The following is a 27,207-nucleotide window of genomic DNA, read 5'->3' on the forward strand; positions in this document are numbered from 1 at the left end:
TTTTAAAGAGTGTAGAAAATGGTTTTTGCTTTTTTAAAATAGCTTCTTTTTATCAAAAAGACATACATACACACACATATATATATATATATTTATATATATATATATATATAGAAATACATAGTAGTTCTAATTATGCGCCTAGTTGCTCAAAGTTAAGCACTAAATTAATTACAAAAAAATTAAATACTTGCTAAACGCTTTTATTTCCAATTGAATTCCATTGCTAATTGCGCGAATTGCAAAATATATCAAAGGGTATTTTAATGAGAATAAACAAAAATTAAGCACATTTTTATTGTTCCTTCTCTAAACAACCTCAGGGGGACAGAACAGTTATCGGTAGTCAAAAATTACATTATATCAAATGCAAAATAAAACATACAAATCGAGTGCCCTGTAGTAAGTATATAAAAAGTCGTATAACCTTCAGATGTTTAGTTCAGCTCACAGTGTGTGTGTGTGTGCGTTTGTGTGTGTGTGTAAATTGATTAAGCTTTCATATGAGTGTATATATTAATGGGTATTTCTTTTCCGATTTAAGTAAAATTACGTCTGGCAAATCAGTGAGTGGGATAGAGAGAAAGAGAGCGAGAGTTGGCACAATTCTGTTAGAAATTTCTAAATGGGTAAGACAGAGATAGACAGAGCAATTGTGGTCGGGTGGGGTAAACATAAGTACAGATCGGAGTTAGGTTTTCATGTGGGATAAATAGCGAGTATGTGCGAGTTTATACGGCAGTGTTTACGAGACATTTTCAACAGGTGTTTCGCTTTAACAAGGAGGTAGGTTTTTTTTTTTAAGTATATTTGTTCGTTCTTTTGGTTTTTGCGTAGAAAAAATGTACATTAAAAGGTTCTTATAGGTGGGTCTTTGAAAAGTTTTACAATCTGGGAGCGTTTTAACCGTAAATATCACTGTTTCGCTTTGTATTTATTTGCTTGAAAACAAATTAGTTTTTTTTTAGCTAGGATACAAATCGGAAGTATAACCAGATGTTTAAAAAAAGGAAAATACAAACAAAAAAAAATAAGAAATATAATAATTGGAAAAATGTTTGAAAGTTTCCAACAAAATTGTGTTGTTGTTTTTGCAGTATTATTGGTTGTTGGTAGTTCTTGGATTGCTAAGTGTTTGTAGTTGTTGCTTCCGTTTTTCGTTTTATTAAAAATATATCTGTATATGAGCTTATGCGGTGATATATGTGTCATAAAATATATATACACCAGCGTTTATTATTTATTTATACTGTCCATAATTCGTATTGCTAGTTTGTTTTATTTATTTCTTGATTTTGCTTTTCATTTGACTAATTTTCTCATTTGCATTTAATTGGTGACTATAACTTGTGTGTTTTATTTTTTTTTCGGATTTCTTTTTCTCTCAATTTACTACAACATTTCAACAATAAATTTTCTAAAAACAGCGTTTGTTCAATGAACATATTCTCAAAGTATTTGTTCTGTTTTTATTCTTATTTAATAATATTTAGTTTTTGTATGCGCGTTTTTTAAAAATTAACTATATGGTACTATACTCTTTTTCTTTTTTTGTTTATATATTTAATTATATTTATTATTATGTGTCAGTTTGTTGCCATTTATGCCCCACCTAGATGCTATCCTAAACACACATCTCAAACACACACTCAATGGCATTTGTTGTTTTTTTTTTTGTACAACAGAAATTTCTTTAAACAAAACGTACTTAAACCTTTTACGACTTATTAACAATTTCGTGAGTTACAAAAATATTTCAGAAAAATGTAAATTAAATAAAAAGAAAATAAAATAAATTTGAATTTAGAAGACCGCCTAGGTTAGTTGAAAACTAAACCTTAATGAAAAAGTTGACAAATGTTTCATTAGCTCAGAATTATTTAAAAAATAATTAAAATAATAATTTGCTTTGGTCCACATGATGTAAACACAAGTTGAAAACAATATAAAACGAATCAATTATTTAATAAAGAATGGATTTTGTAGGGTTTTTGTCCATTTCTGAATTTCCAACTCTTTCACATATAAAATGGCTGCTGTCCCTAGTTATTTGCATTACTCAATTAAGTGCTTGTGTGTGTGTGTGAGTTTTAAATACATATCTAATGTCTCATAGGAACAATCTCTCTTATATACATACATATAATGTATTCGCTTCTCTTGCCGTGTGTGTCTCTGTGTGTGTGTATGCTAACATACATAAATTATAACAACTCAGCGTAATTAACTTATAAGTTCCTCATTGTACATACACATACACACACACACACACATATATATGTATATGTGTATATGTATATGCATATGTGTGTTACATATACGCACATAATTGCCTAATCCTTTTTGTTCTCTCTTTCTGAAACGTTTTGTTTAGTAATTTGTTTTGCTATTACTATGCAATTTTTTTGTTTTGTTTTCTTTTTTTGTGTTTTGCTCTTTAGTTGGTAACTTTTTTCTTTTCTTGTCTCTTAACTTAGACAATTAACATTTTCTTCTTTTTATTTATTTGGTTTCCTTTTTCTTGTTTTATTTTTTTTTGTTGTACGGCAGTAATTTTTGCTTTGTTTTGTTTTTTTTTTTTGTTTTTTGTTTTTCATTTTCATAAAATATTTGTTTAGTACACACACGAATTGTGTTATTAAATTTTACATTTCATATGTGAAATTTTCTTGAGTGTGTCTCTTGCTTTTCTAGCATTTTTTCGCTTGCGTTTCTTATACTTTGACTTAAAAATGTAATTAACAATTTTTTTAATTTATTTATTTTTTTTTGCTTTTTTGCAAAGCAGCTTCTCTATTTGTTGTTTTGGAAAAGAACTTAACTAGGCATCCCCACATATACAGCATGGGTCGTATATGCGTATGTGTGTGTGTGTGTGTAGCTTAACGTGTCTAAATTGAGCGTCCTTATTGCACGATGATGTGAGGAGCTGAGAGCAGCACGGTTACCGTTGCAATAATCGTAAAGAGCGTAAAAACAATTAAGCAAAATCTGTGAAGTAGAAGAATATACAATGATAAAGATAGATTAAATATATATAGAGTATAAGCATGGTGCAAGTCTTATATACACAAGCACGCACACACGCTTTTATGTACATTTCCCAACAACAAAATGGCGTCAATTGTACACCTACCGCCATGCTTGTTTATTAATGCCACGTGCTGTGCATGTGTGTGTTTGTATGCTACAGCAAATAACCGGAAGTTGTGTGGCCATGCGGCTGTTGCCTTAATTGTTTGATTTAGTACAGCGTCAGGCAGTTCTTAGTAGCCGCACTGTTTGCAGTCACTGTGTTAGTTATTTACTAGATTTATGTCACTATATATTAGACGGGCTGACTGCCCAGACAGCCTGAGCCAAATTCAGGGTAATCACAGATTTTCCCTAGCCTAAACTCATAATTCTAATATGAATATCTAAATCGAAATGAATGTGCTGAAAAGGCAGACATTCATTTAATTTGGAAATCATTTTGATATATGGGAAAAGCTAGTAATGCACAAATAATAATAATAATGATAGATTTTCATGATTTTTTTTTATGATTTTAATTGCTTTGAACTTGAAGTATATTTTAAAAATATCATCCCAAAGAAACTGACCAGTTGCCAATATTGCCTGGCAAATATAAATAAATACAAAAATGGATAACGATTTTTTTGTCATCTATTAAAATGTGACACTAAATTTAAACCTTAAATAAACCTTTAGTACTTAAAATTAAGTATTAAAGCTTCAGTAATCGGAAACTGCTTACAAATAACAAGAATGTTGCCCACTGCAAGAGTTTAAGATGGGCTAATGTGCGTTTAAATTCCGCCCAAAAAAAGTATAACATTTTTAAAAACCCATTTTCATTTAAGCAATCAGAGTAGAAAAATTTATATTTTAGCTGGATTATTTAGCTATTTCTTATCCGCCGTTTCGATAACTTACCTATCCACAACCATTGCAGCGAATTTCCAATCGCTTATCAATTCCGCTTCATCGTCAGCTTTGCGCATGCGTGACGTTATGAATTGCAATTCTTTGAGAATTAAGTGTAAATCTTTGTGATTGCAACCTATTGCAGTGTGATGCTCCTCCACCGTTGTGGGTCTGCCAAAGCTGCTACAGTTGCGATAAAAAGACATCGATTTACAAATTTATAAAATCGAATAAATTGAAAAAAGAAACTCAATACTTACGCCGACGAACCGATGGCGGTTTGAGAGCCTGATATTGTATGACGAAAATCGTCATCGATATCAAGAACATTGGCTAGTAAGGATTTGGAAGAACGTTCCTTCAGCTCCAGCTCTTTCATGCGATTGCTTAATAATATTGACTTGCGCGTGATCTTGCGACCGGGCCGACCCATGCGCAATATCCAGGGCAGCCATTGTAGGAAAACGGATTTGATCTGCGAAAGAATAGCAATTCTTTGGTATTCAATTGGGAATGGCTTTGGGTCTCTAACATACCCACGGTGGCATCTCGTGTATATCCGCTGTGCGATGATGATAGTTGAGTACCACAACCGTTAGCACCACAGACGACGCAACCATGAACATGATACAGTTGAAATATGTACCTGAATGTCGGTTTTTTACCAAGCAAACAAACAAAAAGAGAACAAGTTTTATCCAATATTAGTAGTATACGCTCCATGGGTCTTCATAAAATTGAGCAACACTAAAAACAGAAGCTTTAGAAATAAAAATGTACAATAAAAACAGCATTTGCATTACGTTTCTTAATTTGTAATATCATGATAAATAATTGGAGTAGTTTGAGAATTTGCGAGTGTGTCATACAAATGCTGTGAGCGATACCACACGACAATTTACAGGGTATTTTCACATGCATTACGGCTTAGACGCTGCTTTAAGCGTTTCACATTTACTTGTACATGCTTTACCATGCCATTAAAATCGGTCGGTTTATACGTGTCGTTCGTGCATTTTCTAAGAAATGGTTTACGTTTTGCATAGAAAAGTCAGCCATGTAGTCAAATATATAGTGTATTTATAGGAATATAAATAAATTTGGAATAAATATATATGATTGATAAAATATATATGATTTTTTTTCTCGATATTTGCAAAATATTTAGTTCAAAGTATTTTAGATTTATGATAAAGTTTTTGTATTTCTTTAATTTAAAAATATTATACTTGTAGTGTTTTTATGTATGAAAAATGTTATAAAAGTCATAAATAATGTGGGCTGAGTGAAACGTTGCGGCTGCCTATCTAAAGTGAACCTGCTCTCGAGAACGTAAATGCAGGAGTATAAGAGTTCTTATGCGAGTGAATAGGCAACCTTTAGGAGGCCCTGGGCTATATGCTTAGTAATAAAATATGCAATATATACATGTTAATTGGTTTCTTGCATTTGATATTGTAATAGGATAAGAGCATCATTGGTAACCCTAGCCAGGGTATTATAGTGTCACTATCTATGTTAATTATAACAGTACGATAAGTAAATATCGATAAAGAAAAGCGGCTGCAGAGAAGAAGTGGAAGGCAGTCTCTCTACAGTACTAGCAGTAAGAAGACGTGTTGTTAAAAATAAAAAGGCAACCCGAACATAAGTTAAATCAACGAAGAAAATCATACTATTACAATATCAGAAGTGGGATTGACTCAGAAAAAAAAAAAAAAAAAAACACAACAAAATGGAAAATATAAATATAAATGACGTGTCAATAGCGACATTGAAAAGTTGGTTGGCATTACTAAATTTGCCAACAGAGGGTACCAAAACTGAGCTGATGGCGAGATTAAATAAGGTACCAGTGGATATCCGAGACGATGCTGCAAAGGAACTTGAAGTTCAACGTAACAAGGAACAGACAATTGAGGCTCAAAATGAGTTGCAAAACATAATGCAACAACAGCGTGACGAAATAGCAAATGGCGCCGAGATGCTGAAATTGATGCGTCTCGAAATTGAAGCGTCTCGAAAATTCCTAGAAGAATTTCAAGTAACGGTGAACCGCAACTCGCACATCGGCGGGAGCGACGGGGGAGAGCAAGAAAGTGAAGTCGGCGATTTATTGCAGCTAGAGGATGGTCACACTGAAGAAAGACCACGGTCGACGGATGGCAACGCTGGTGCAGCTGATTACACTGGAACGGATGGCAACGCTGGTGCAGCTGATCACGCTGGTGCAGCGGGCAACGTTGGGGCAGCTGGAAGGATCGACGAAAGTGGCAACGCTGTCGGAGGCAACTTAAATAATTGCATCCAAACTGGAGCGATGATGTTAGCCAAGGAAATTTTATTAGAATTTACTGGAGAAAGTGAGGTGCGTAAATGGGTAATGCAATTCTTCAATGTGGCCAAGATCTACAGACTAAATGATATGCAACAGCACTTGCTTTGTATAAGCAAATTGAAAGGCGGTGCTTTGAAGTGGTTGCATGCAGACCCTATGCGCATCATTGCTCCGATTGACGAGATGCTAAATCAATTGGTTTTGGCCTTCGGGGGAGGATTTTCGAAGTCGGAACTACGACAGAAGTTCGAGGATCGGGTTTGGAAACCAGATGAGGTGTTCGCCACATATTTTAGCGAAAAAAGCATATTGGCACAGGACATCAACATTGATGTAGAGGAGTTAATGGAGGGTATTATTCGAGGCATACCTTGCGAAAACTTGCGCACTCAAGCTAGTATGCATTGCTTTACCAATCCGGCTCAAATTTTACGTGCGTTTGCAGCTATAAAGTTGCCAATTAAACGGGTACGAAACCATGTAGTGAAACAAACTGCACAGGAAGCACAGGCGGACAAACAACAACGTTGCTACAATTGCAATGTTAAGGGCCATTGGGCCAAAGATTGTTTAAAGCCCAAACGGGAGGCAGGATCTTGCTATGCGTGCGGCTCAAAGGATCATTTAATAGCAGGATGTCCAAATAAAAAGTATGATATGGAAAACAAATATGTAAGATACTTAAGAATTCATTTTAGTAACTCATTTAACAAATCAATAATTGCAGAATGCCTTATAGACTCTGGCAGCCCTATTTCATTTTTAAAGGAAAAGTTTGTGCCATTAAAAGTAAAGCGTATGCCAGATGCAAATTCGTATGTAGGTTTAAATGAAAGTAAATTGAAAAATTTTGGAAAAATTTTATGTTTTATGAAGAAAAAGTTAATAAATGTTTATTTTAATGTTATAATTGTGGCAAATGAGTCTATGAGGTATGACGCTGTGCTTGGTAGAGATTTTATGGATTCTTTTGGTTTAAATATTGATTTAAGAACATTAAAAATTGTGAACGGGCATAAAGTTGATCACCAGAATAATGGTAAAAATGATATCATAGCTACAAGCTACAAAGAAAAACAAAAAAAAGTGGACGATGAAGATATCAAACACGAGCAAAATGAAACTATATTGTTAAATGATAAAATCGTTAATAAGGAAATAGTCAGTAATGAAACTGGTAGTGATGAATTAGTTAGTGAGAAAATTGTTAGTCCGGAAACGCTTGGTGATAAAGTTGGTAGTGATGAGATAGTTAGAAATAAAATAATTAGTGGTGAAATAGTTAGAAATGAAGTGATTGGGATCGAAACTGTTAGTGATGAGATAGTTAGTTATGGAGAGCTTAAGCTCGAACCTGATAGTGAAGAAGTTGTTAGTGATGAAATTATCTATAATCAAACCGGGATTGAAAAAGTGATTATAGAAGATATAGGAAACAGTGCAGTTAAAATTAATAATCATGTTAATGAAGCGCCAGTGAATAGCGAAATCATGGGAGTGTTAGAAGAGAATTTTGAGAAGGATATCTTAACAATAAGTTGGGAAGATTCTAACAAAAGAGAAAATATATATATTTTAAGTGAAGATATTGATTACAGCACAAAGTGTGAATTTGAAAATTTATTTGAAAATACTTATGTAAAAGCGAAAAGGCCAAATCAGCCAAAATTAAGACATGAGTTAAGCATAAGATTAGAAAACGACAAAGTATTTAATTGTACACCTAGGCGGTTATCTTATATGGAAAAAGAAAAGTTGCAAGAATTATTAGACGACTATTTAAAAGATGGAATCATTAGGCCAAGTTGTTCAGAGTATGCATCACCTATAGTACTAGTGAAGAAAAAAACTGGAGACATGAGGTTATGTATTGATTTTAGAAGACTGAACAAAATTATATGTAGAGACAACTACCCGCTACCATTGATCGACGATTTATTAGACAGACTATGCGGAAAAACAGTATTTTCAAAGTTGGATCTAAAAAACGGGTATTTTCATGTTTTTGTTAATGAGCAATCTATTAAATACACTTCATTTGTTACCCCTTTAGGACAATATGAATTTCTTAGGATGCCCATGGGTTTAAAAACTGCGCCACATGTATTTCAAAGATTTGTTAATAACATATTTTGTGATATGATAAAAGATAATAAGGTAATTGTTTACATGGATGATATTATGATAGCAAGTACAAACATAAAGGAACACATGGAGACCTTAAAGGAAGTGTTTATAAGACTGGTGCAAAACAAATTAGAGTTGAAATTAGATAAGTGTGAATTTTTTAAAAGCAGCGTTAAATATTTAGGATTTGTGGTGGATAGTAAAGGCGTTAGGGCTGATGAAAAAGGGTTAGAAGCGGTTAAATCCTTTCCAATACCAAACAAAATTCAGGGAGTACAAAGTTTCCTAGGGTTATGCTCCTACTTCAGGAGGTTCATTTTAAACTTTTCTATATTAGCTAAACCCTTATATGATTTATTGAAAAAAGATAAGAAATTCAAGTTTGGAGAAGAGGAGTTTAAGTGTTTTAATATGTTAAAAGATAAATTGTTAGAGGCGCCAGTACTATCAATATATAATTACAAAGAAGAAATAGAACTACATTGTGATGCCAGCGCAGTGGGATTTGGGGCTGTTTTATTTCAAAAAAAAGAAGATAGGAAATTACACCCGATTTTTTATTTTTCTAAAAGAACAACCGAAGTAGAGTCTAAATATCATAGTTTTGAGTTAGAAACGTTAGCCATCATTTACGCATTACGCAGATTTCGTATATATCTGCAGGGAAAACGATTTAAAATAATGACAGATTGCAACTCTTTAACTTTAACGCTTAACAAAATAGATTTAAATCCGAGAATTGCTAGATGGGCGTTAGAACTACAAAATTACGATTTTGAGTTAGTGCATAGATCGGGCAAGCAAATGCAACATGTGGATGCGTTAAGCAGATGTTATGAGGACATTTTAGTTATTGAATCCAATAGTTTTGAGGACAATTTAGTTATTTGCCAAAGCAAAGATGACAAACTGGTAGATATTAGAAAGATGTTAGAAAAAGAAGAGCACAAGCTATTCGAAATGAGAAATGGGGTCATTTACAGAAAAACAAATGATGGCAGATTAGTTTTTTATGTACCAAAGGATATGGAAGAACATGTACTTTACAAATATCATGATGAGTTGGGACATGCTGGGAGAGATAAGATGATCGATGCCATTGGAAAGAGTTACTGGTTCCCATATATTAAGGAAAAAGCAATAAAGCATATAGGGAATTGTTTAAAATGCATTGCCTTCGCCCCCAAGACGGGTAAGAGTGAAGGACTATTACATAGCATACCGAAAGGAAACAAACCGTGGGAGATGATCCATATAGACCATTATGGACCAATTAATGCAGGAAGGGCTAATAAATATATATTGGCGGTGGTTGACGGATTTTCAAAATTTGTTAGACTATATACAGCAAAGACAACAAGTACGAAAGAAGCGATTAAGGCATTAAAAGATTATTTCAGAGCGTATAGTAGACCTAAGTTCATTGTATCGGACAGAGGGAGTTGTTTTACTGCAAAAGAGTTTGATGAATTTTTAAAAAATGAGGGAGTAACGCATATTAAAATAGCAACGGGTTGTCCGCAAGCAAATGGTCAGGTGGAAAGGTTGAATAGAGACTTGGGTCCGATGATGGCAAAAATGGCGGAGCCAGAAAATGGTTTACATTGGGATGTTATTATAGAAAATGTTGAATATGCAATAAACAACACACAACACAAAAGCATAAAGAAATTTCCAAGCGAAATGTTATTCGGATTACAACAGAAAGGAAAAGTTGTTGATGAATTAAAAGAAAAATTAGAAGAGTTTACACAGGTGAACACGTGTGATAAAAGAAATTTAGAAAATATAAGAAAGAGTGGAGAAATATATCAAAAAGAAGCTCAAATCAGAAATGAAGAGCGGATTAATAAAAAGAAGAAAGTATCAGTAGAATATAAAATAGGTGACTATGTCATGGTAAAAAATTTTGATAGCACACCAGGAGTTTCAAAAAAGTTAATACCAAGATATAAAGGGCCTTATAGTATAGAAAAGATTTTAAAAAATGATAGATACTTGTTAAAGGATGTAGAAGGCTTTCAATTATCTCGCAACCCGTACGTTGGTATCTGGAATAGCCAAAACTTTAAGCATTGGATGCGAAAATAGGCAATAAGCATTAGTTATAAAGATAGATACACATATAAAAGACAGAGATCGGGAGCTCTCTTTGTCAGGATGGCCGAGTTGTAATAGGATAAGAGCATCATTGGTAACCCTAGCCAGGGTATTATAGTGTCACTATCTATGTTAATTATAACAGTACGATAAGTAAATATCGATAAAGAAAAGCGGCTGCAGAGAAGAAGTGGAAGGCAGTCTCTCTACAGTACTAGCAGTAAGAAGACGTGTTGTTAAAAATAAAAAGGCAACCCGAACATAAGTTAAATCAACGAAGAAAATCATACTATTACAATATAAAGTTAGTGCAAAAAATATTATTAATTTATGAACAAAATATTATTTTATAATTTTTAAGCTTTACAAATATTCAAAATTGAATATGAATTTTTATTCCCTGGCTCTACTATATTATTTTGACTACTTGACTGTCTTTTATGGTATACACAACATTCAAAAGTGTACTAGAAATAAAAATGCATGCATTTATAAGCCATTTTGAAAAAAAGTAAAATGTGAGTTTATGATGATTTAATTGCTCTGGCAAACAAATTGTATTTATTTTATTATTGTATTATATGTTTTTTTTTTTAATTTTTATTTGAATGCTATTCATGGGTTTATCAATGAAATTATTTACGGTATGCTTTCTGTGTATATTTAAAAAAAATGGTTTAAGAAAAAATTGTATTTAATTTAAGGCGCTTGACCGCTTAAGTTTTACAATTTCTCAATATTTAGTCAGTTTTTGATACTTGGATGTGAGGAATTCTTGAATGTTTTATTTATACAAGATATTTGTATATATAGAGTAAATACTTAAAGCATAGCTAGCATACGAGTAATGCATATGTATTTAGTTAGTTAAGGGGTTTATTTTTTTTAATTAGAGTGGGGGCGTGGCAAGCAACTAAAGCAAAGCACCCGCAGTCAGCTAGTGTTAGTGTACAAGTAAAAGGTTTGAATACCCTTGCAGTGGGTCAATTCATTTTGGTCTATATAAATCAGATTGCGTCAAGTATTTGCTCGATAATTGTCTAAAAAACAATTATTTTGCCATATGTTTAATAATTTGAAGTCATGTCAAGTAAACGATCGATTATTGTCTAAAAAGATTTATTTTTTAAATGCAGATAATAGTTTAAACAAAAAGTAAAGCAAAGAGTTCTTAACAAAACAGTAGCTAGCATTTCTTTACAGATTCAAGTAGATTTTTAACAGTCAGATATAACCTGTCCTGAGAGCTGCAAGAGTATTTCATTTTCGGTCAGCCGAAATCAACTTTTTGTAGCTAGTTGTTGTTTTTCTGGTGAACGCTGTAGTTACTTTTATGATTTTTTTTTCGTATTTTTTTTATTGCTCAGCATTCCACTTAACAAGAGAATATAAAGTGAAAAGAGGTTCAGCCAAAGTCTAAAAAAGCATTTGATACGGTTGTTTGTTAGAGGGGGCGGCGAGCGGAAAGGGGCGGGCAGGAGTTTTGTTGGATTAAGCTACGGCAGCCATAGGATATATATTTTGCTTTTTGTATTTGTTATCCTTTGGAGTTGTACGTCATGCTCTCGTTAATTTCAGTTTTTTGTTCAGTTTGTACCTACTTTAAACGCACTGCAGAACAGACTGCAGTCGCACTAATTATTAAATTTTGTACAATATATATATAAATTTTGATAATTTGTTTTTGATTTAAGATTTTAGCCAGTTGATTTTTTAGTTTTGAAAACTTTTTTCGTTTGCTACATTCGTTTGATTTTTTTTGGTTAGCTAAAAGAGAAAAAAGAGTTTTTGTTTTTTTTTTTTTGTTTGTTTATAGAGCGCTAAGAATTTGTCTGGAGTTGTAAATTGATTTGTACTTGTTTTTTTTTGTTTTTTTCAAATGATAAAGCATTACAAATAGAATTAGTTTGTACTAGTACCTAGCAGCGGTACGGCCTCGCTCGTCTTTGTTATGACATTGCCGACCAATAAAGAGAAAACTGTTTGTGACAGCAGAATTGTAACACCTGCAAAAATTTGATTCGAAAACAATTGTTTTTTATAGTAGCAAAAGTTGGGAAATTAGAGAGAACCACAGATTGAGGGATTGAAGTTCGCTTTAGGCAGTTGTTGGTTTTTTTTCGATGGTCGCGTCCTTAAATTTGGTTTAGCTCTAAAAAGTTGTATAGTTTGGTATGATCATCAGATTTTAAAGTTATTTGAGTGAGAAAGGGAGGGAGAGGGAGAGAAAGAGAGAGAGGAGTTATACATAGAGAGTCTGCTGACTGGAGCTGTGCATAGATAATTGGAGTCCATGTATCAATATTAACATACAATTTATTCAGTTACTATTTAAAGAATATCTATATACGATCTTTAAAATGAATTAAAAACCCTAAAAAAAAATTTCTTGATACTAGAAATTTTAAAATGTTACTATTTATATAAAGCTTCTTTCGGATCTGAATATATTCTTGTCAAATATTAGTTTAAATTATTTTGTAATATTTTTATTTTTTGCTGTTATATGTACAGCTCCAGCCATTCAAGACTTCTGAATTAGACAATTGCTAAATGATATTTTTTGGCTGAACCTTTTTTTAGCTTCGTTCTGTAAGGGAAGACTAGATATTTTTTTAAGCAAAGCCTGTGGGTGCATTTACGAGGCTCGCAGTGATATGGAACATATAGTACTATATACTATATTAACACAAGTGTTGTTTTAATTAAGTTTTGTTGTTTTGTTTATAGTTTATTTGGTATTATTGCGTTTTGTTATGGCAGTGCAATTTATGGGTTCTTTAAGCAAAAAGGAACAGCAAGCAAATGCAGAGATACAAATTCTTGACCCATTTGCACAAACCAAACTGAACGCTGGATATCTTTAAAACGAAATGATATTTTTTTTTTTTTTTTGACTGTTGCAGCAAATTATTTTTTAATATATGTATATCGAATTGTTCAAAAAGGTTCTCGAGCAAAAAATATCATTCCGAGAAATGGGTCAAAAAAGTGTAAAAATAGTGAAGAAAGTAGAAAGTGATAGCACGAATAAAGCGTCTATAACATAAAACTAAAATCAACTTGTATGGAAAGTATGGAAGTTTACTAGTTTTGATATAATTGGAGTGGATTTGGTGGAGATTTGGTTTGCTGAAGTGGTTTTTCTGTATTTTGTGAGCGTACGAAATTTGTGATACTTGGGCATAGATGTATTTAATAAAATATGCTTTGGAACGAGTGGAACAGTTGGAACGGTGGAACATTGGAGCAGTGGGTGTACATATATAGTATATATAGTTATATACATATATATATATATATATCATATGGTGATGCTATGCGTATTTAACTTCACTAAAACAAGGTGACTTGGCATGAACGAGTGAGAGCAAGAAATCAAATATGAATTAAGTACAAATCAAAACTATTTGCAAAAATAGTTAAATAATACCATAAGAATAAAACATCTTTCTTTCTTTCATCTTCATCGATCGGCGACGATTTAAGTGACGATAATATGCGATATTAAATATCGGCATTTCATTATTTTCAAAAATTTCACAAGTATTTTCCCAAACTCACTTGTATTGAAATCTGTCTCATAAGTATCTTTTGTAATAACATATTTATTTTGAATGGAGTTATATAATTGCGAAGTGGAAATAAGTACATAATGTGTGTACTTTATATAAAATATTGGAATAATTCGTAAAAAGTATATTAAGAAGCTGGAAAATCTATATTTTTGTTGAATAATTACAAAACTAAGTTTTTGTTTTTCATATATAGAAAGGGTGTGTATATATTTTCTTTGTATGCAATAGAACTTTGTTAGAGGGGGTTAGATTTAAAGAGCTCAAAGATTGAGAGATATTCTGAAATATGCTATATTTGAAGATAGTTATGATATGGAATGTGAAGAGAGATATAAATTGTTTTATACTTGTTGGCCCTGCTTTTGTGTAGAAATAAATATTTCAATTAATATCCAATTTAAACTAATAAACTTGTAAACAATTTATGTAACTGCTCTCAAAGTGTGTGTATTCACGAGTATATTATGAAATTAAGAAAATATTATAATTCATAATTGGATATTGTTAGGATTCCGTGGATTGCAGAAATATAGTTTAAAGAACGGACGACAAAATCGAAATCGGAAATACTTGGATATTTATTTGTTCTATTGCTTGAAACAACACCAAAATTTGATTTAGGAAAATTGGAAAATATTGAAGTGAATTAAAAACATTGGCGTAGCTTTTCGATTATTGATATGTGCTGGAGTAACAGTTACTATATAGAAGAATATATTGTATAGTAGTATGTTAGCCACGTGCCAATGGCAAGTTAAGAAGTTAAAGAGAAAGTTCAGTTAGGAGTTTATAGATTAGAAGTGTTGATAAGTAGATAACGATAGCATTTAAAAGATTTCTTGTTCGGGTTGACGTTGCTCACTTTAAAGATTTGCTGGGGTTTTTATTAACTTTATTTTGGTATATCTGAGTAAGACAATGCTGTAGCACTTTGCTTTGGCGTGTGTACCGAAAACTTTTGACATTCTTTTTGTTTTTTTTTTTAAATATTTTTAAAAAAGCGAACGAAAAATATTGAAGAGCGAGAGAGAGAGAGAGACGGAGTGTTTCGTAAAAGAGAGATAGCAACATAATAATATGATCAACTAAGAAACGACGTCATTATCATATATATATAGAATATTTAAAGTTCAATTTTTAGAACAAGATAGACAGAGAGATAGTTAGTTGAGTTGGTTTAGTTTAGTTAGTAATTTAAAACTTGTTGTAATTAGTAAACATAGTACGAAGTACACAAATAACATTTAACAACTTTTGGCACTTTTTGTTGACTTTTGGTTTTGGTTTTTTGTTAGACTAATATTTTATTTAAGTTAAGATTTGTTTTTTTTTTGTTTTTGGTTTTTTAATTAAGGATTACATATGCGAACAATTTAGCAATGTGTGTGAGTAGAATCATAATAGATATATATATATATAACAACAATAACAATAATATTTATGAATATATATAGATATATATATAGTATATGTACGTATATATAAATCATATTAAGTAATTTGTTAATTAATTTTTTGTTTTTGTTTTGTTTTTTTTTTTTTGTTTGACAAATTTGAATATATATTTGCATTTTTTATGAATTTTTTTTAAATGCAATCGCTACCTAACAAGGGGATTGCATCAGATACTTGGGGCAATGTCTCAGCTACAAGGTTGAGAAACACTGTGAGCGATAGAAGAATTGTAACTCCTGAAACAAAAGAATTTCGTTTGATAAAATACAATTGAAATAATGAGACACGAAATTATAAATTAGATAACGTATGTGTGTAGTTTGTTGTGACGTAAATGAAACTTAAAAAACAGACATATTCAAGGGCATTTTCACAAGTTTGTTGTTGTCCTAGTTGTTCTTGTTGTTGTTATTGTTGTTGGTGTTGGTATTGGTGTTGAAGTTGTTCTGATTGTAGTTGTTTTTTAATTGTGTTCATTTGTTGACATAGCGTTAGAGATTCGTTTTCCGTTCAGCCGTTTGTTAAGTTTCTTTGTTCTTGTTGCGCTCGGTAATTTTGTAGTATTTTTTCATGGCTGATCAAATTTTTTGCTTTTTAGTATCTACTTTAAGTAGTTGCATTGATATCAATTTAATTCTCAATGAAGTGTGCTGGCATGTGATGAGTATATGCTTTTTGTATATGCTTTAAAACTCAAAATCGTGGAGGGCGGGCCAAGGGCTCCAGGGAACTGGGTCACAACTGAAGCGTTCGTAAAGTGAGGAATCATTTGTCTGGGGCTTATAAGTATATGTACACACAATTCATAAATAATACCAAACAGTTGGTTTAAGCTTCATCATAGTTGATTAACTAGCAAGTCATGTTGAGAAAATTTGAGAAGAGAAATAAATTAAAGCGAAGTTTATATGTGGCATATATTGGAAGACTTCAAAATTATTTATATATTTCTACTCTCTTGAGTCTCGGAATATTGGTTTTTTAAAGCTTAACGCTCTGTCGTTAGTATTTATGAGAACCCCTATTTTATTTAACTATTTCCTTAAACTGTAAAAAGGGATGTGCTAAATATTTGAAAAATATTTACGCGCTTGGTATAGTTGATCGTAGATAGATCTTAAGCATGAACCAGCTGGAACGTGGAACACTTAACATGTTATAAAAATGTTCATATCCTAGTACCTAGATTAGACATAATAAGAATAAAGATCGTACCATATTACAGGTCGCATCATTTTCCAAAATAAGTGTTGCGTTGATGCATAAAACTCTTCCTTCTCGATCAGATTATATTTAAAAAAAAGAGATATGTATCTCTTCTTATCTTTCCATATTAATAATCTTCAATTATATTTACGTGGTTAAATTTCAACTTTACAACCTTCTAGCCCTCCTTAGGCTTTGGGTTAAAGGTGTCATCAACTTGTGCACACTGACACAAGTACTAAACATTTTGACACAAATTTTCACAACACTCTGCGTAAAAGAATGTTTTTCATTTTGCTCTTTTTTTCTCTTTATTTTATTTTATTCTATATTTTTTTTTTGGTAGTTTGCTCAACTTTTCAAAAGCTTAATGGTGGTATAAGGTGCACATCCTTCCAACTTTTACCCATTACTTTGCGCTTAGAGGGGAAGGAGGAAGGAAGGAGATGGGGGTGAAAAGTTAGTGGCAAGTGGCAAGTTTTTGCCGTTACTTAAATGAGGAGAATTTGTAAATTGAACTGAAGCTTGCGCTCGACTCGAACTATGCCTTGTCTTGGCAATGAGTTTGGAGCGCTACGTGTCACCAATTTGCCACGCCCACAGAGCAGGCAGCGTGCGTCTCATTTAATTTGGGACGTGCAGCCCCGGTTAAATGTCGGTCCAATGGGCAATACTTGGGAAAAAATTTGCGCACTGCATGCAAATTATTTTGGTTTTGGCCCCTCAACGCTGGGCATTTGGTTGGAAGTGTCTAAGGGTTAAATATATAGATATTAACATATATATAAGTATATATATTTGTTTAATAAATGACATAATATGGAACGCATGATGAGCGATACGATATTATGTGGAGTTGCAAGTCTACCATCTGGTCAAATGGATCTGCATAAATGCAAGTTCAAATGTTGCGCTTTGAGTTTTGTCTTTTCTTTTTTAAGTTTCAGTTTAGTTGGGTTCGTTTAGCGGGTGGCGAGTAACTGTTTATAAGACGGGAATTTACAGGTGCATAAATGTGGAGTTTTTTTTAGAGCAAATATATATAGAGCATATATATATAATTTGTTTAAATATTTGAGCAAATAAATTTACTGGAGTGGCTGTTTTTCTTTATAATTTTTGGTGAGTGTTTTGTGTTTATGTTTTCATAGTTATTGTGCAAGTACAAAGAGTTCTTGCCAAAACGAGACAGTTTGCGAGAGAGAGAAAGAGAGATAGATAGTAAGAGATAGAGAGAGAGAGTAAATGAGTGGGCAAGTGTCTTTTGGTTTATGGCTAAGACTCGTTTGAGCTACGCTTTTGTTTATATTTTTGGGGCTTTTAGCCTGGTTTGTGGCATGCGCTTTTCAGTTTTTCATTGTCGTTTTCTTGCGTTGAGAGTTCTGCTCGTTTGTTGTGGTTCTTGTGTGTGCTTGTACTTACGTCAGTGTGTATGTGTGTCTGTGTGTGTGTGTGTCTGTGTGTATTTTATTTACAGTTATGTTTGTTAGGCAATTTGTCTATTGCCTGCTTACAGCTAAAAGAGTATTTAAAAAGTCCAATAAATAATACTCGTATACCTACCAAAAAATTCTACAAAGCATACAAATTTTTGTATTTTGCTTAGACTAATTTATATACATATATTGTTGATATTGTTCGAAATATATATGTGAAAATGTTTTGATATTTTGTTTGCCTAAAGTTCTTGTTATTTTTTTCCTCTCTACTTTACCAAGTATCAAAATGACAATTGGCTACGTTTTGCCTTTTTCATATGTATGTGATGCCTTCTCCAATACAAACCTTTACCAATATATATATTTATATTGCGTTTTGTTGTTGTTTTAGCAATTGATATGCGTTATGGTTGTTGTTGTTGTTGTCGTTTAATGCATACAAAATCATAAATATGTATATATATTTATAAGTCTATGTTTTTTTTTATACATATTTTCAAGCTAAACTGGACTTCGTTAAATTAACTGGGCTATGTGTTATTAAGTTTTTGTTTGTTCTATTTTCCAATTTCTTTTTGCATTGACAGTCGCAGTGCAGGCCATGAAAATAAGAGCACTGGCTCTACAATTCCCTTTGTTTAAATTAATAATTTCATGAAAGAATCTTACTTGGAATTTAAATTAATTTTGAAGATTTAATACACAATTTTATTTAGATTTTTTAATAAATTCTCCTTTACTTAAACTGTCTTTTAAAGCACCCTTTGATTGCCTAAGAAATGCTCTATTCCCATGACCTGAGCTGTAGACTTATTCAAAATCAAATTGAAATATGCACAATTGCTTCTTTTTCGATTGTTGTTTATTTATGTTTTTATCTGACTGTTTTGTTGGCTCAGTTGATGGCCGTTTTGTTGGTTGGTTGAAATATTTGGTAGCGAAAAAAGGTTATTCGTTGGATTTTTCATAGTTTGTCTATTTGCAATTCAACTATTTTTTTTTAGTATATATCTAGCTAGTATATTTTAATTGGGTTTGTTCTACGTTTAAAGGTTGCTATTATTAATAGTTAGTTGATGATTTGATTGTTCAGGCAATTAAATGCGACCCGCCTGATGTGAAGTTTTATATGATACACTACTCTTATAGAGAAGCTTATTTACATGATGAACGTATTGGCTTTGGTTTATTAAATTATGGTTATTAGTTTGCTTTTTTTTAAACAAGTTTTTAACAGGCTAAGAAACACAGAAGTAAACTGAAAAATGTAACAAAATGATATTGTACATGAAAAACAAATATCAGCTAGCGGCAAACACGTAGAGAAAACAAACAAACCGACAGAAACATCAAAAACTGATAAAACTAAGTGGGTAACGGGATTAACATACGCTTTTTGTTTTTCAAACAGCAAATGGAAATGGAAAAACATAAAACTTTTCGTTGCGATTCGAATATGAAATTATATGGTACGTGTCTGGTTTAGGTTTAGTGGCTTAGTAGCTTAGTGATTCGTGATTCGTGATTCGTGTTTCATGATATTGTGAATAGTGTTGGGAGCGTGTTGTGTTGTGTTCAGTGTTGTCAAATACCAATTATGTCAGAGCTTTTGTCGCGCGATTATGTTTCTAAACTACTAAGAGATCAGCTGAGCAAAGAATTGTGATAAGAATAAAAAGTTAGCAGTTGATCAAAGTATAAGTTAAGAATAGTAAATATAATTTTTAAATTTGTCAGCTAGCATTAGAGTAAGAAGAAGATGAAGAAAACTAGCTGCAGCTGCACTTTTTAGGTACTTTACATTGTTAGACAGAGGATAGATAGATTATAAGACAGACTGTTCGGTGTAGGTAGTTTATTTCTTTTTATTTTGGAGGTGTTCTTTTATTTTGGTAGGTGTGCTGCTTGTGTGTTGTTTCGATATTGAGGCTATTGCAAAGGTCTATCCAAAAGTTCCGGCGGAAAGAGAAGTTTTAGCTGGCCTGAAACTGAAATATTTGTTATGTGGCACACAGTTACAAGTCCAGAAGTTGATAGTAATATCTATTTGCAAACAAACGTACAGAATTAGGATATATCTAACATATAGCAGATATCATTCGCCATACGATTCAGTGTGTGTGTGTGTGTGGGTGTGTTGGTGTAAATTAAAGATCTAAATAATTGGTATTTTTTCTTGTTTCTGATTTTTTTTTTTTGTTTTGGTTTTGTTTTCTGGTTTTTGTTTTGTTTTCATTGCACTACTGTAGTAAAACTAATGACAACTAAAAACAGCATTAGGACACAGCACTCATCTGTCGATAAGTGTTATGGAAGCTTTTTTGTATTTTATTCGGGACTTTTTTAAATAATTGTTTAATAAAAATGTGTGTGTACCTATAAGAGGAACAGCATCCGACGTTGTCGGCATTGACTCAGCAACAAGGTTTAGAAATACTGTTAATGATAGTAGTATAGTTACGCCTGGAACAAGAGATACAATAAATACGTATATCAAAAAAACAATTTGAAATAATAAACTAAATGACTGAAAATATCAAAGATAAAAAGTAAGAAAGTATTATTCAAAATATTTATATATTTGCAATAAATTTTGCGTTTACTCGTTTAGGTTAGATTTAAAGTTTTGTTTTTCGGTTTGTTTGGATGAATTTTTTAAAGAGGTCGTTTCTTTTAAGGAAGCCTACAACTTTTGTTGTAGATCTACATCTTTTAATTAGCATGTTCAGAGTGCTGCCTCTTATGATAACTATATTATAGTAATATATAAGATCAAAGCAGTGGGGCGAAGGGCAGCACTCCGTTGTTTAATTTATTTCAATTTACTTCATTTTAGAAATACTGGAAAAATAAAACATGCATTTGTTAAGTCTAGACTAGCTTTTAAAGCAGCGTTCATAATATACTTGGGGTTTAAGTTTGCGAGCTTTTAATGGGTAGTTAAATATGGTTAAATCCAGCTAAGCCTCATTTCGCTACCGCTGCTTTACCTGACCAAAATTATATATATCAATACATGTATATATATATAGCCTAACTTTGTATACGATATCGTATTTGTAGTACATTTATCACACGCTGAAAAAACTTGCAAAATTTGTTTTATATAGATATCATATATCTGGTCATTGGGGGGCAATCAGTGTTGTAAAGTTTTCAATTTCATTTTCGTTTTCATTTTGGTGCAATTTGCATACTTACCCAGCGTCAGTTTCTCGCCCGAATCCGGGGGCAATGTGAAGCCCAGCAGGGCCATCGATGATATTAGCACGCATGGCACAATTAAATTGAAAAAATAATATAAAGTACGTCGGCGTATTTGTATAGTAAAGGTGATATCGACATATGGTTCTGGGCAGCACTGGTAGACTATAGTATTCTTCTTTCCCGGCATGGCTGAACGATAAAACTCACGATTAGTTAAATTCGAATCAATCAATTTGATTGCGACATTGAGACACACAAATACACACACATACATATGTACAAATACTTGCAATTTGCATTTTTTTTAAATCTATATATCTATGTACAAAATGAAATTGTTAATCAAAGCGGCAGCAACTGAAAATGTTCTATGAAGCAATTTTGATAAAGCGCCAAGCGAAAAGTTGCTACTTCATATTAATTTATATGCATATATACAAACTTAATTTAAAAAAAAAAATAAAACATGATTATAAGTTATTGATTAGGTTTAAGGTTAATGATTGTGTTAGACATTTACACATGACAACGTTAAGAAAACAGTGGAATAAGCATTCGGTTTATGATGATTTTTACTAACCAAGCAAGTACCACTCGCCATTTGTTATGAAATCGGAAAGATCCCCTCCATCTTCGGAATTCAAAACCAAATCCAACTGATATATTTCAACGATTATTTTTTTTTTTTTCAAAAAATTTGTTTGACATTTTTGTAGACAAACGAATTTTCATTTTATTAGTTAATGTTAGGTTGGGTATTGTTTTGAGTTTTTTGGTTTTTTTTTTCATTGTTTGGAGAAAAAGAAATTTATCATTTTTAGTTTGATTTATTAATATGTTTGAGAATTTACTTAAAGCCACGTTGAAACAACATTTATGTACATAAGAGAGCATGTGTTCAAGGTGTACGAGCGAGAGATATAGAGAGCAAAACAGAGCTTACATTTTTTTTTTTTTTTTTTTTTATATATATACTTATATATGCTATTGCGTTTTTAGTGCAAAGAAACGTGGAAATAAAATTAAATTGTACTGAAAACCTCATATATTTGTTTGACTTCCATTAAGAGTCTTTACGTACGTCCAAAATAGTTCGATTTAGTATTTTTTTTGGGCGTGGTTTTGGTCTGCTAACATGCAAAATAGTTGAAACTGAAATTTTTCAGCTGTTGTCACATAGGACGAAAAATTTCAAGGGTCTCACACATGATTCCATTTCTTCGCAGCACTATTGTGTCTCGTGCCAGTGTTGGTAAACGCTAACAACTAACTGCTTGTACAGCTGGCAGCAGACAAAGTGCATTATCTGTTTTTTGGTTTTTTCTGTTTCTTATTGAAGTGTTGACCTAAAATGTTCAATGCCTGATTGAACATTTTAGCCAGCACGCTGGAACGTATTTCGCGTGCTTTGAGCACATTTAACTTTTTGGTTTTGTAATTCGCAAAAACGCAAAGAACTGTTCGACGTGAGGGATAAGACAGAGAGAGAGATACAGCGAGAGAGAGACAAAGATACTGATATATAAATTAAACTGGAAGATAGTTTGAGATAGAGATATAGAGTTTTGAAAAGCATAAACGAAAGCAGGGAGCGCCAAATGACTCTAGGGGTTTTCCATTTATAACGTCGAGCCTCAGTGTCCTGAACTAACCTAAAAGGTCAATTCCCTCTAATCCTGCCTAAATGGTATAACCGACTTTCTGCTTGTGCACGTGCACGTGTCTTTTGTGCGTGTCTTAGTTAGTTTTTCAGTGTATGTGTGTGCGTGTTTGTGTGTTAGCAAAAAGCGTGATTGTGACGTCTTGTGAATGTGTGATGTTTTGCTGCACTGCCAAACAGTTTACTGTACCAAGTACGGATTAGCTCTCTTGGTGTATACTGTACTGTACTGTAACTGTGTACTAAACACTTTACCTGATTTCCATCGTAAGTCCAACTACCGAATTTCATTTCGCAATGTTGGTCATCAAATGGGAACCACGTGATGTCTATCTTGCATGTGCTCTTGAAGATACCAGGGGGCACGTACAGACAACTGCCGTTATGTTTGACCACAATGTTGGTGTGATACGTGCCATCGAATCCCTCATCCGCGCTAAATTATTGTACAATATTGTTTATGTATTATTATATTTTTGCTGTTGCTTCTTATTTTCTTCTTTTTGTTGGTCTATTCTTTTATTTGATTTGTTTTGTTGTTGGTTCTATTTATTAATGTGTTATTATTTTTTAAGATTGTTATGTTTTTTTTTTTTTTTTTTTTTTCATTTATTGTTTATTATTTTTTTTTCGTTTTATTTCAAATGCGCATTCTGTTGTTTTTTTCTTTCAGCTATTTTATATATATAAAAAAAGGTATTTGGATATGGCCTTAAGAGAGCTTTGGGAACTAGGAGATTTGTGTGTTGGTTAAGTGTAGAATAGGAGAGCTTGGGATTTTCTATGCTAGGTTTATGTTTTTGGTTGGTGTTGTAGTGTTCAGTTTTATGCTAGTTATGATATACGTACTACTTATAATATTTTCTATTTTGGGCTTATAAGCTAAGGAGCATACATATATATATATAAATATAAAATACTTAAATTTTTTGGGTTTTTGTTTCTCTTTTCAGGATCGGTAAATAATCTAAAAACAACCTAAGGTATTTATAAATATATATTTACAAACTATACAACAATATGATGCAGAACTTGCTTGAGATAGAAGGGAAACATTTTCTTTAAGAGAATGTGATTTGCGAGACAAGAAATTGAAAACGATTATCTTTTAGTTTGGATAATTTATGCAACAACACTTAAATTTATTCAAAAATAGTTGGGACAAGGCAACAGCGCTTAATATCTGCTAGTACATAGTTGTACACAATTTGTTTTCATATTTTCCATTTATATTGTGTGCCAAATGGCATTTCCATTGTCAGCACATTTTGGCTAAGCAAATAAAATCTGTTAGATACAATAACTGTATCTAACTACATTCCGTATCTGTGTGTGCATATGCAAATCAGGAGCATACAATATGCAAGTGTGTTGAAGTCAAACCCAGACTCAAGTGGCCTACACCATATATATACAATATATAAAAAGATATACGAGTATTTTCGTTCCTTCCATGGCAATAAAATGCAATTACTTTTATTTTTTCGAGTGGGCTTTTTGGCGGTGTGCGGGTGTGTCAAGAGACGGTCGAAAAACTGTTGCGCAATTTGCATAGATATTTTGAGTTACGAGCTGTTTGCTGTCATTTGGTGTACTTTTTGCGGTCAACGTGACTTGTACGCAATCTATGTGTGTGGGTGTGTGTGTGTGAGAGTGTGTGGCTGTGCATGTTAGGATGCGACCCACACACATACTTCCACACCCACGCACCTTCAATCATGGCTGGATTGCGATTTGCGGTTAAAGTGCGCATTTAATTAGCGCCGCATGGCACCTGTGTCTATGGGCGTATGGGCGTGGTCAGCTGGAAGCTTACATGCTATTGTTGTGACATTTAAGTGGAATTTGTGCCCCGATTAGCGGCTGCTGTTAACATGTGCAAGGCACATTGCCACAACAGCAGCGCGGCGAGGCTTGAGAGATTGTGGCCTGAGCATACGGAGGCGTGCGAATAAGCCAACAACAACAACTGCAACAATTTGACTAATTGAGGCAACAACAATTGTGGCATTCATCAAATTGTTAGCTGATGTTCACAAGTAAGAATATTATAAACAAGTTCAAATGAGCTTCGAAAAAGCAGAGGAAAATAAAAATATTCGACAAATTTAGAATATTTACACATGTCGATATTAAGTCAATCTGGGCATGGCTCAAAGTGTTATCCAATATTAAAATTAGTTCCGCTGTCATTCTCATATATATTCCCAATCTTATCATATCTGCAACATGGTAATGTCTACAAGGGTATTATATCCTTAGTTATCTTATCCTTACCTTTTTTTTTTTAATAAATATGCAATACTAATCAAGATTTCAGTAAAAAAATAAGTCATGTTTTAAATAAGTTATGGAAGCTACCTTTAAAAATATAATTAATAAACTTTCTCAATATTATGTTTTCAACATTTGCTGCCGGTTTCAATTTATACTTTTTTTTTAATCTAGAGCTCATATATGCCAATTTTTTTCTCTTTGTCTATTGACAAATCAATTTTCATTTAATTCATCAAACGAACAAAGCCTGCGTTTTTTATAAGACATTCAATTCAGTTATCAGCTTATGCTAAACCTTTATCAAACCTGTATTTATTTCTGAGAACCATTTTTTACATTTAAATTGCGAAGCAGATTTTATTATTTGAATGTGAAAGATTTGGAAGTGTTTTGTATTAGCCATGGCCTTGGCCAAGCTGAAACAAATAAATAAAATCATTGCCAGGGCATTATTAAAATTGATGTTGGTTTTGACCTAGCCGGGGGCAGGAAACCGACAGAGAAAGTGGGAGAGAAATGGTCTACGCCTCAGTTGGCTAAGCCACAACCGCTGTCAATTTCATTTGGGCGCGAAGGCCGCTTTTCTCTGTTTTTACTTAGAAACTTGCACATGCTTTGTAATCTGTTTACGGCATTTACCAGATAACATTGCAATTAATGTGAAAGCTTTTCGCTAAGAATTGGCGTTCTTATGACCTAATACAAAGGGTATTATGAATTTTTCATAAAGTGTGTTACATATTGAGCGTTGCCCATTTTATGCCACAAAGTGGTCTAAAATTGCACTGAGATGTGATTCAAATCGTGCTGGATTACGTTTTGGCAGAATACTTTATCATATATTTTAACTGATTCGTACGATTCGTATTTCACACTATTATCATTTGATAATGTCTCTTTTTTTCACATTTTTACAACATAAATGTCAGACTTGGCCAATATAAGGGTAGACTTTTGGTAGTCAAAAAAATCTAAGCACAAGTCAATCGATAAAATTATTCGTACTTAGCCAAAATTAATCGAAGCGTATTTAAGCTTCAGCAGTTTCTTCTTTTTTCTGCCTTTGGCTTAAAGTCCAGCCTGTGTAAAAAGTATCACAATTAAACATCTTTCAGATTGAGATTCGTACAACGCACATTGAAATCAGCATAAATAAAATTACGAAAATTCCAAGCTGGTCAGATTGATGTGCAGAAGGCGTTGATGGGCTCCAACGAACCAAAAAAAAAAAAAAAAAAAAAATTGGAAATAAAATCCCACAAGGCCATATATATACGTCTTCAGTAAATGTGTGTGTATATCTGCCAATGTATTTGTATCCTTAACTGTAACTGTATCTGTATCTATAAGCCTTGTTCGTCGTGCTATTGATCTAAATGATGGCCGCACATTAGCAGCGCTGCCGACGCATACAAATTAGGCTGGGCCAGCTCTCGTTCTGGCCATGGCCAAGTCGAAAAGAAAGCTGAATTAATAAATTAAACCAAATGAAAGTCAATCGCAATGTGTTCCCAAATATGTTTGCGACACACGAAACGCCCAAACGTGTGCAGCTTTTGAATTCGCTTAAATAAGCTTCTAATAGGCTTCTCTGAAATATTGTTAAGCTCTTAATGGGCATTGCTATTATTTTTGGCGAAATGGGCGTGAAATTGTTTCATGGAAATGCCCCAACGCTAACGTCGCCCTGTGCAAGTTCATTAGTAAATAAAGTTGACAGTCAGTAGGTTGTTGCGAGTGGATGCTTCGAGCGTGTACAGCCACGCCCAATGTTCTGGTCCTAGTCCATGGCTCTATACAGTGATTTACCCTGGTTGGAATGCGGCTACAGAACGAATCGATATGGTATCTTGGCCTTTTGCATAGATACTGTCCGGAACTTGCGTAGGC

The 27,207-nt window shown here is 32.8% G+C and overlaps 3 protein-coding genes across 5 annotated transcripts in view; 2 read left to right on the plus strand and 1 right to left on the minus strand.

Moving 5' to 3' along the window:
* The window catches only part of LOC6628335 (alpha-ketoglutarate-dependent dioxygenase alkB homolog 4), a 61,424-nt gene that overhangs the window by 4,176 nt on the left and 30,041 nt on the right, over window positions 1-27,207 (plus strand). Inside the window, exon 4 of one of the 2 annotated variants that reach the window (XM_002051171.4) lies at window positions 23,994-24,023. The exons of the other annotated variant lie outside the window; for it this stretch is intronic. Coding sequence (XP_002051207.2) covers window positions 23,994-24,002 — 9 coding nt within the window. The 3' untranslated portion in view covers window positions 24,003-24,023. Of the gene's footprint in view, window positions 1-23,993; window positions 24,024-27,207 lie in introns of those variants that run through there. 2 annotated transcript variants of the gene reach the window in all.
* The window catches only part of nAChRalpha6 (nicotinic acetylcholine receptor alpha6), a 112,720-nt gene continuing 87,006 nt past the window's right edge, over window positions 1,494-27,207 (minus strand). The window contains exons 7-14 of one of the 2 annotated variants that reach the window (XM_070209015.1): window positions 23,296-23,476; window positions 21,961-22,036; window positions 21,375-21,569; window positions 15,678-15,764; window positions 4,467-4,576; window positions 4,191-4,405; window positions 3,940-4,113; window positions 1,494-2,991 (exon numbers count right to left, since the gene is read on the minus strand). In XM_070209015.1, the coding sequence (XP_070065116.1) occupies window positions 2,907-2,991; window positions 3,940-4,113; window positions 4,191-4,405; window positions 4,467-4,576; window positions 15,678-15,764; window positions 21,375-21,569; window positions 21,961-22,036; window positions 23,296-23,476 (1,123 nt within the window). In that variant the 3' untranslated portion in view covers window positions 1,494-2,906. The other variant, XM_032437791.2, reaches the window with a different exon arrangement.
* On the plus strand, window positions 5,376-10,766 carry LOC138911218 (uncharacterized). The gene is made up of 2 exons (XM_070209013.1): window positions 5,376-6,940; window positions 6,996-10,766. Exons 1-2 carry the CDS (start codon window positions 5,666-5,668, stop codon window positions 7,005-7,007), a joined length of 1,287 nt encoding a protein of 428 aa, XP_070065114.1. The 5' UTR covers window positions 5,376-5,665; the 3' UTR covers window positions 7,008-10,766.

The sequence above is a fragment of the Drosophila virilis genome, chromosome 4, assembly GCF_030788295.1.
Source record: "Drosophila virilis strain 15010-1051.87 chromosome 4, Dvir_AGI_RSII-ME, whole genome shotgun sequence".
NCBI lineage: Eukaryota > Metazoa > Arthropoda > Insecta > Diptera > Drosophilidae > Drosophila > Drosophila virilis.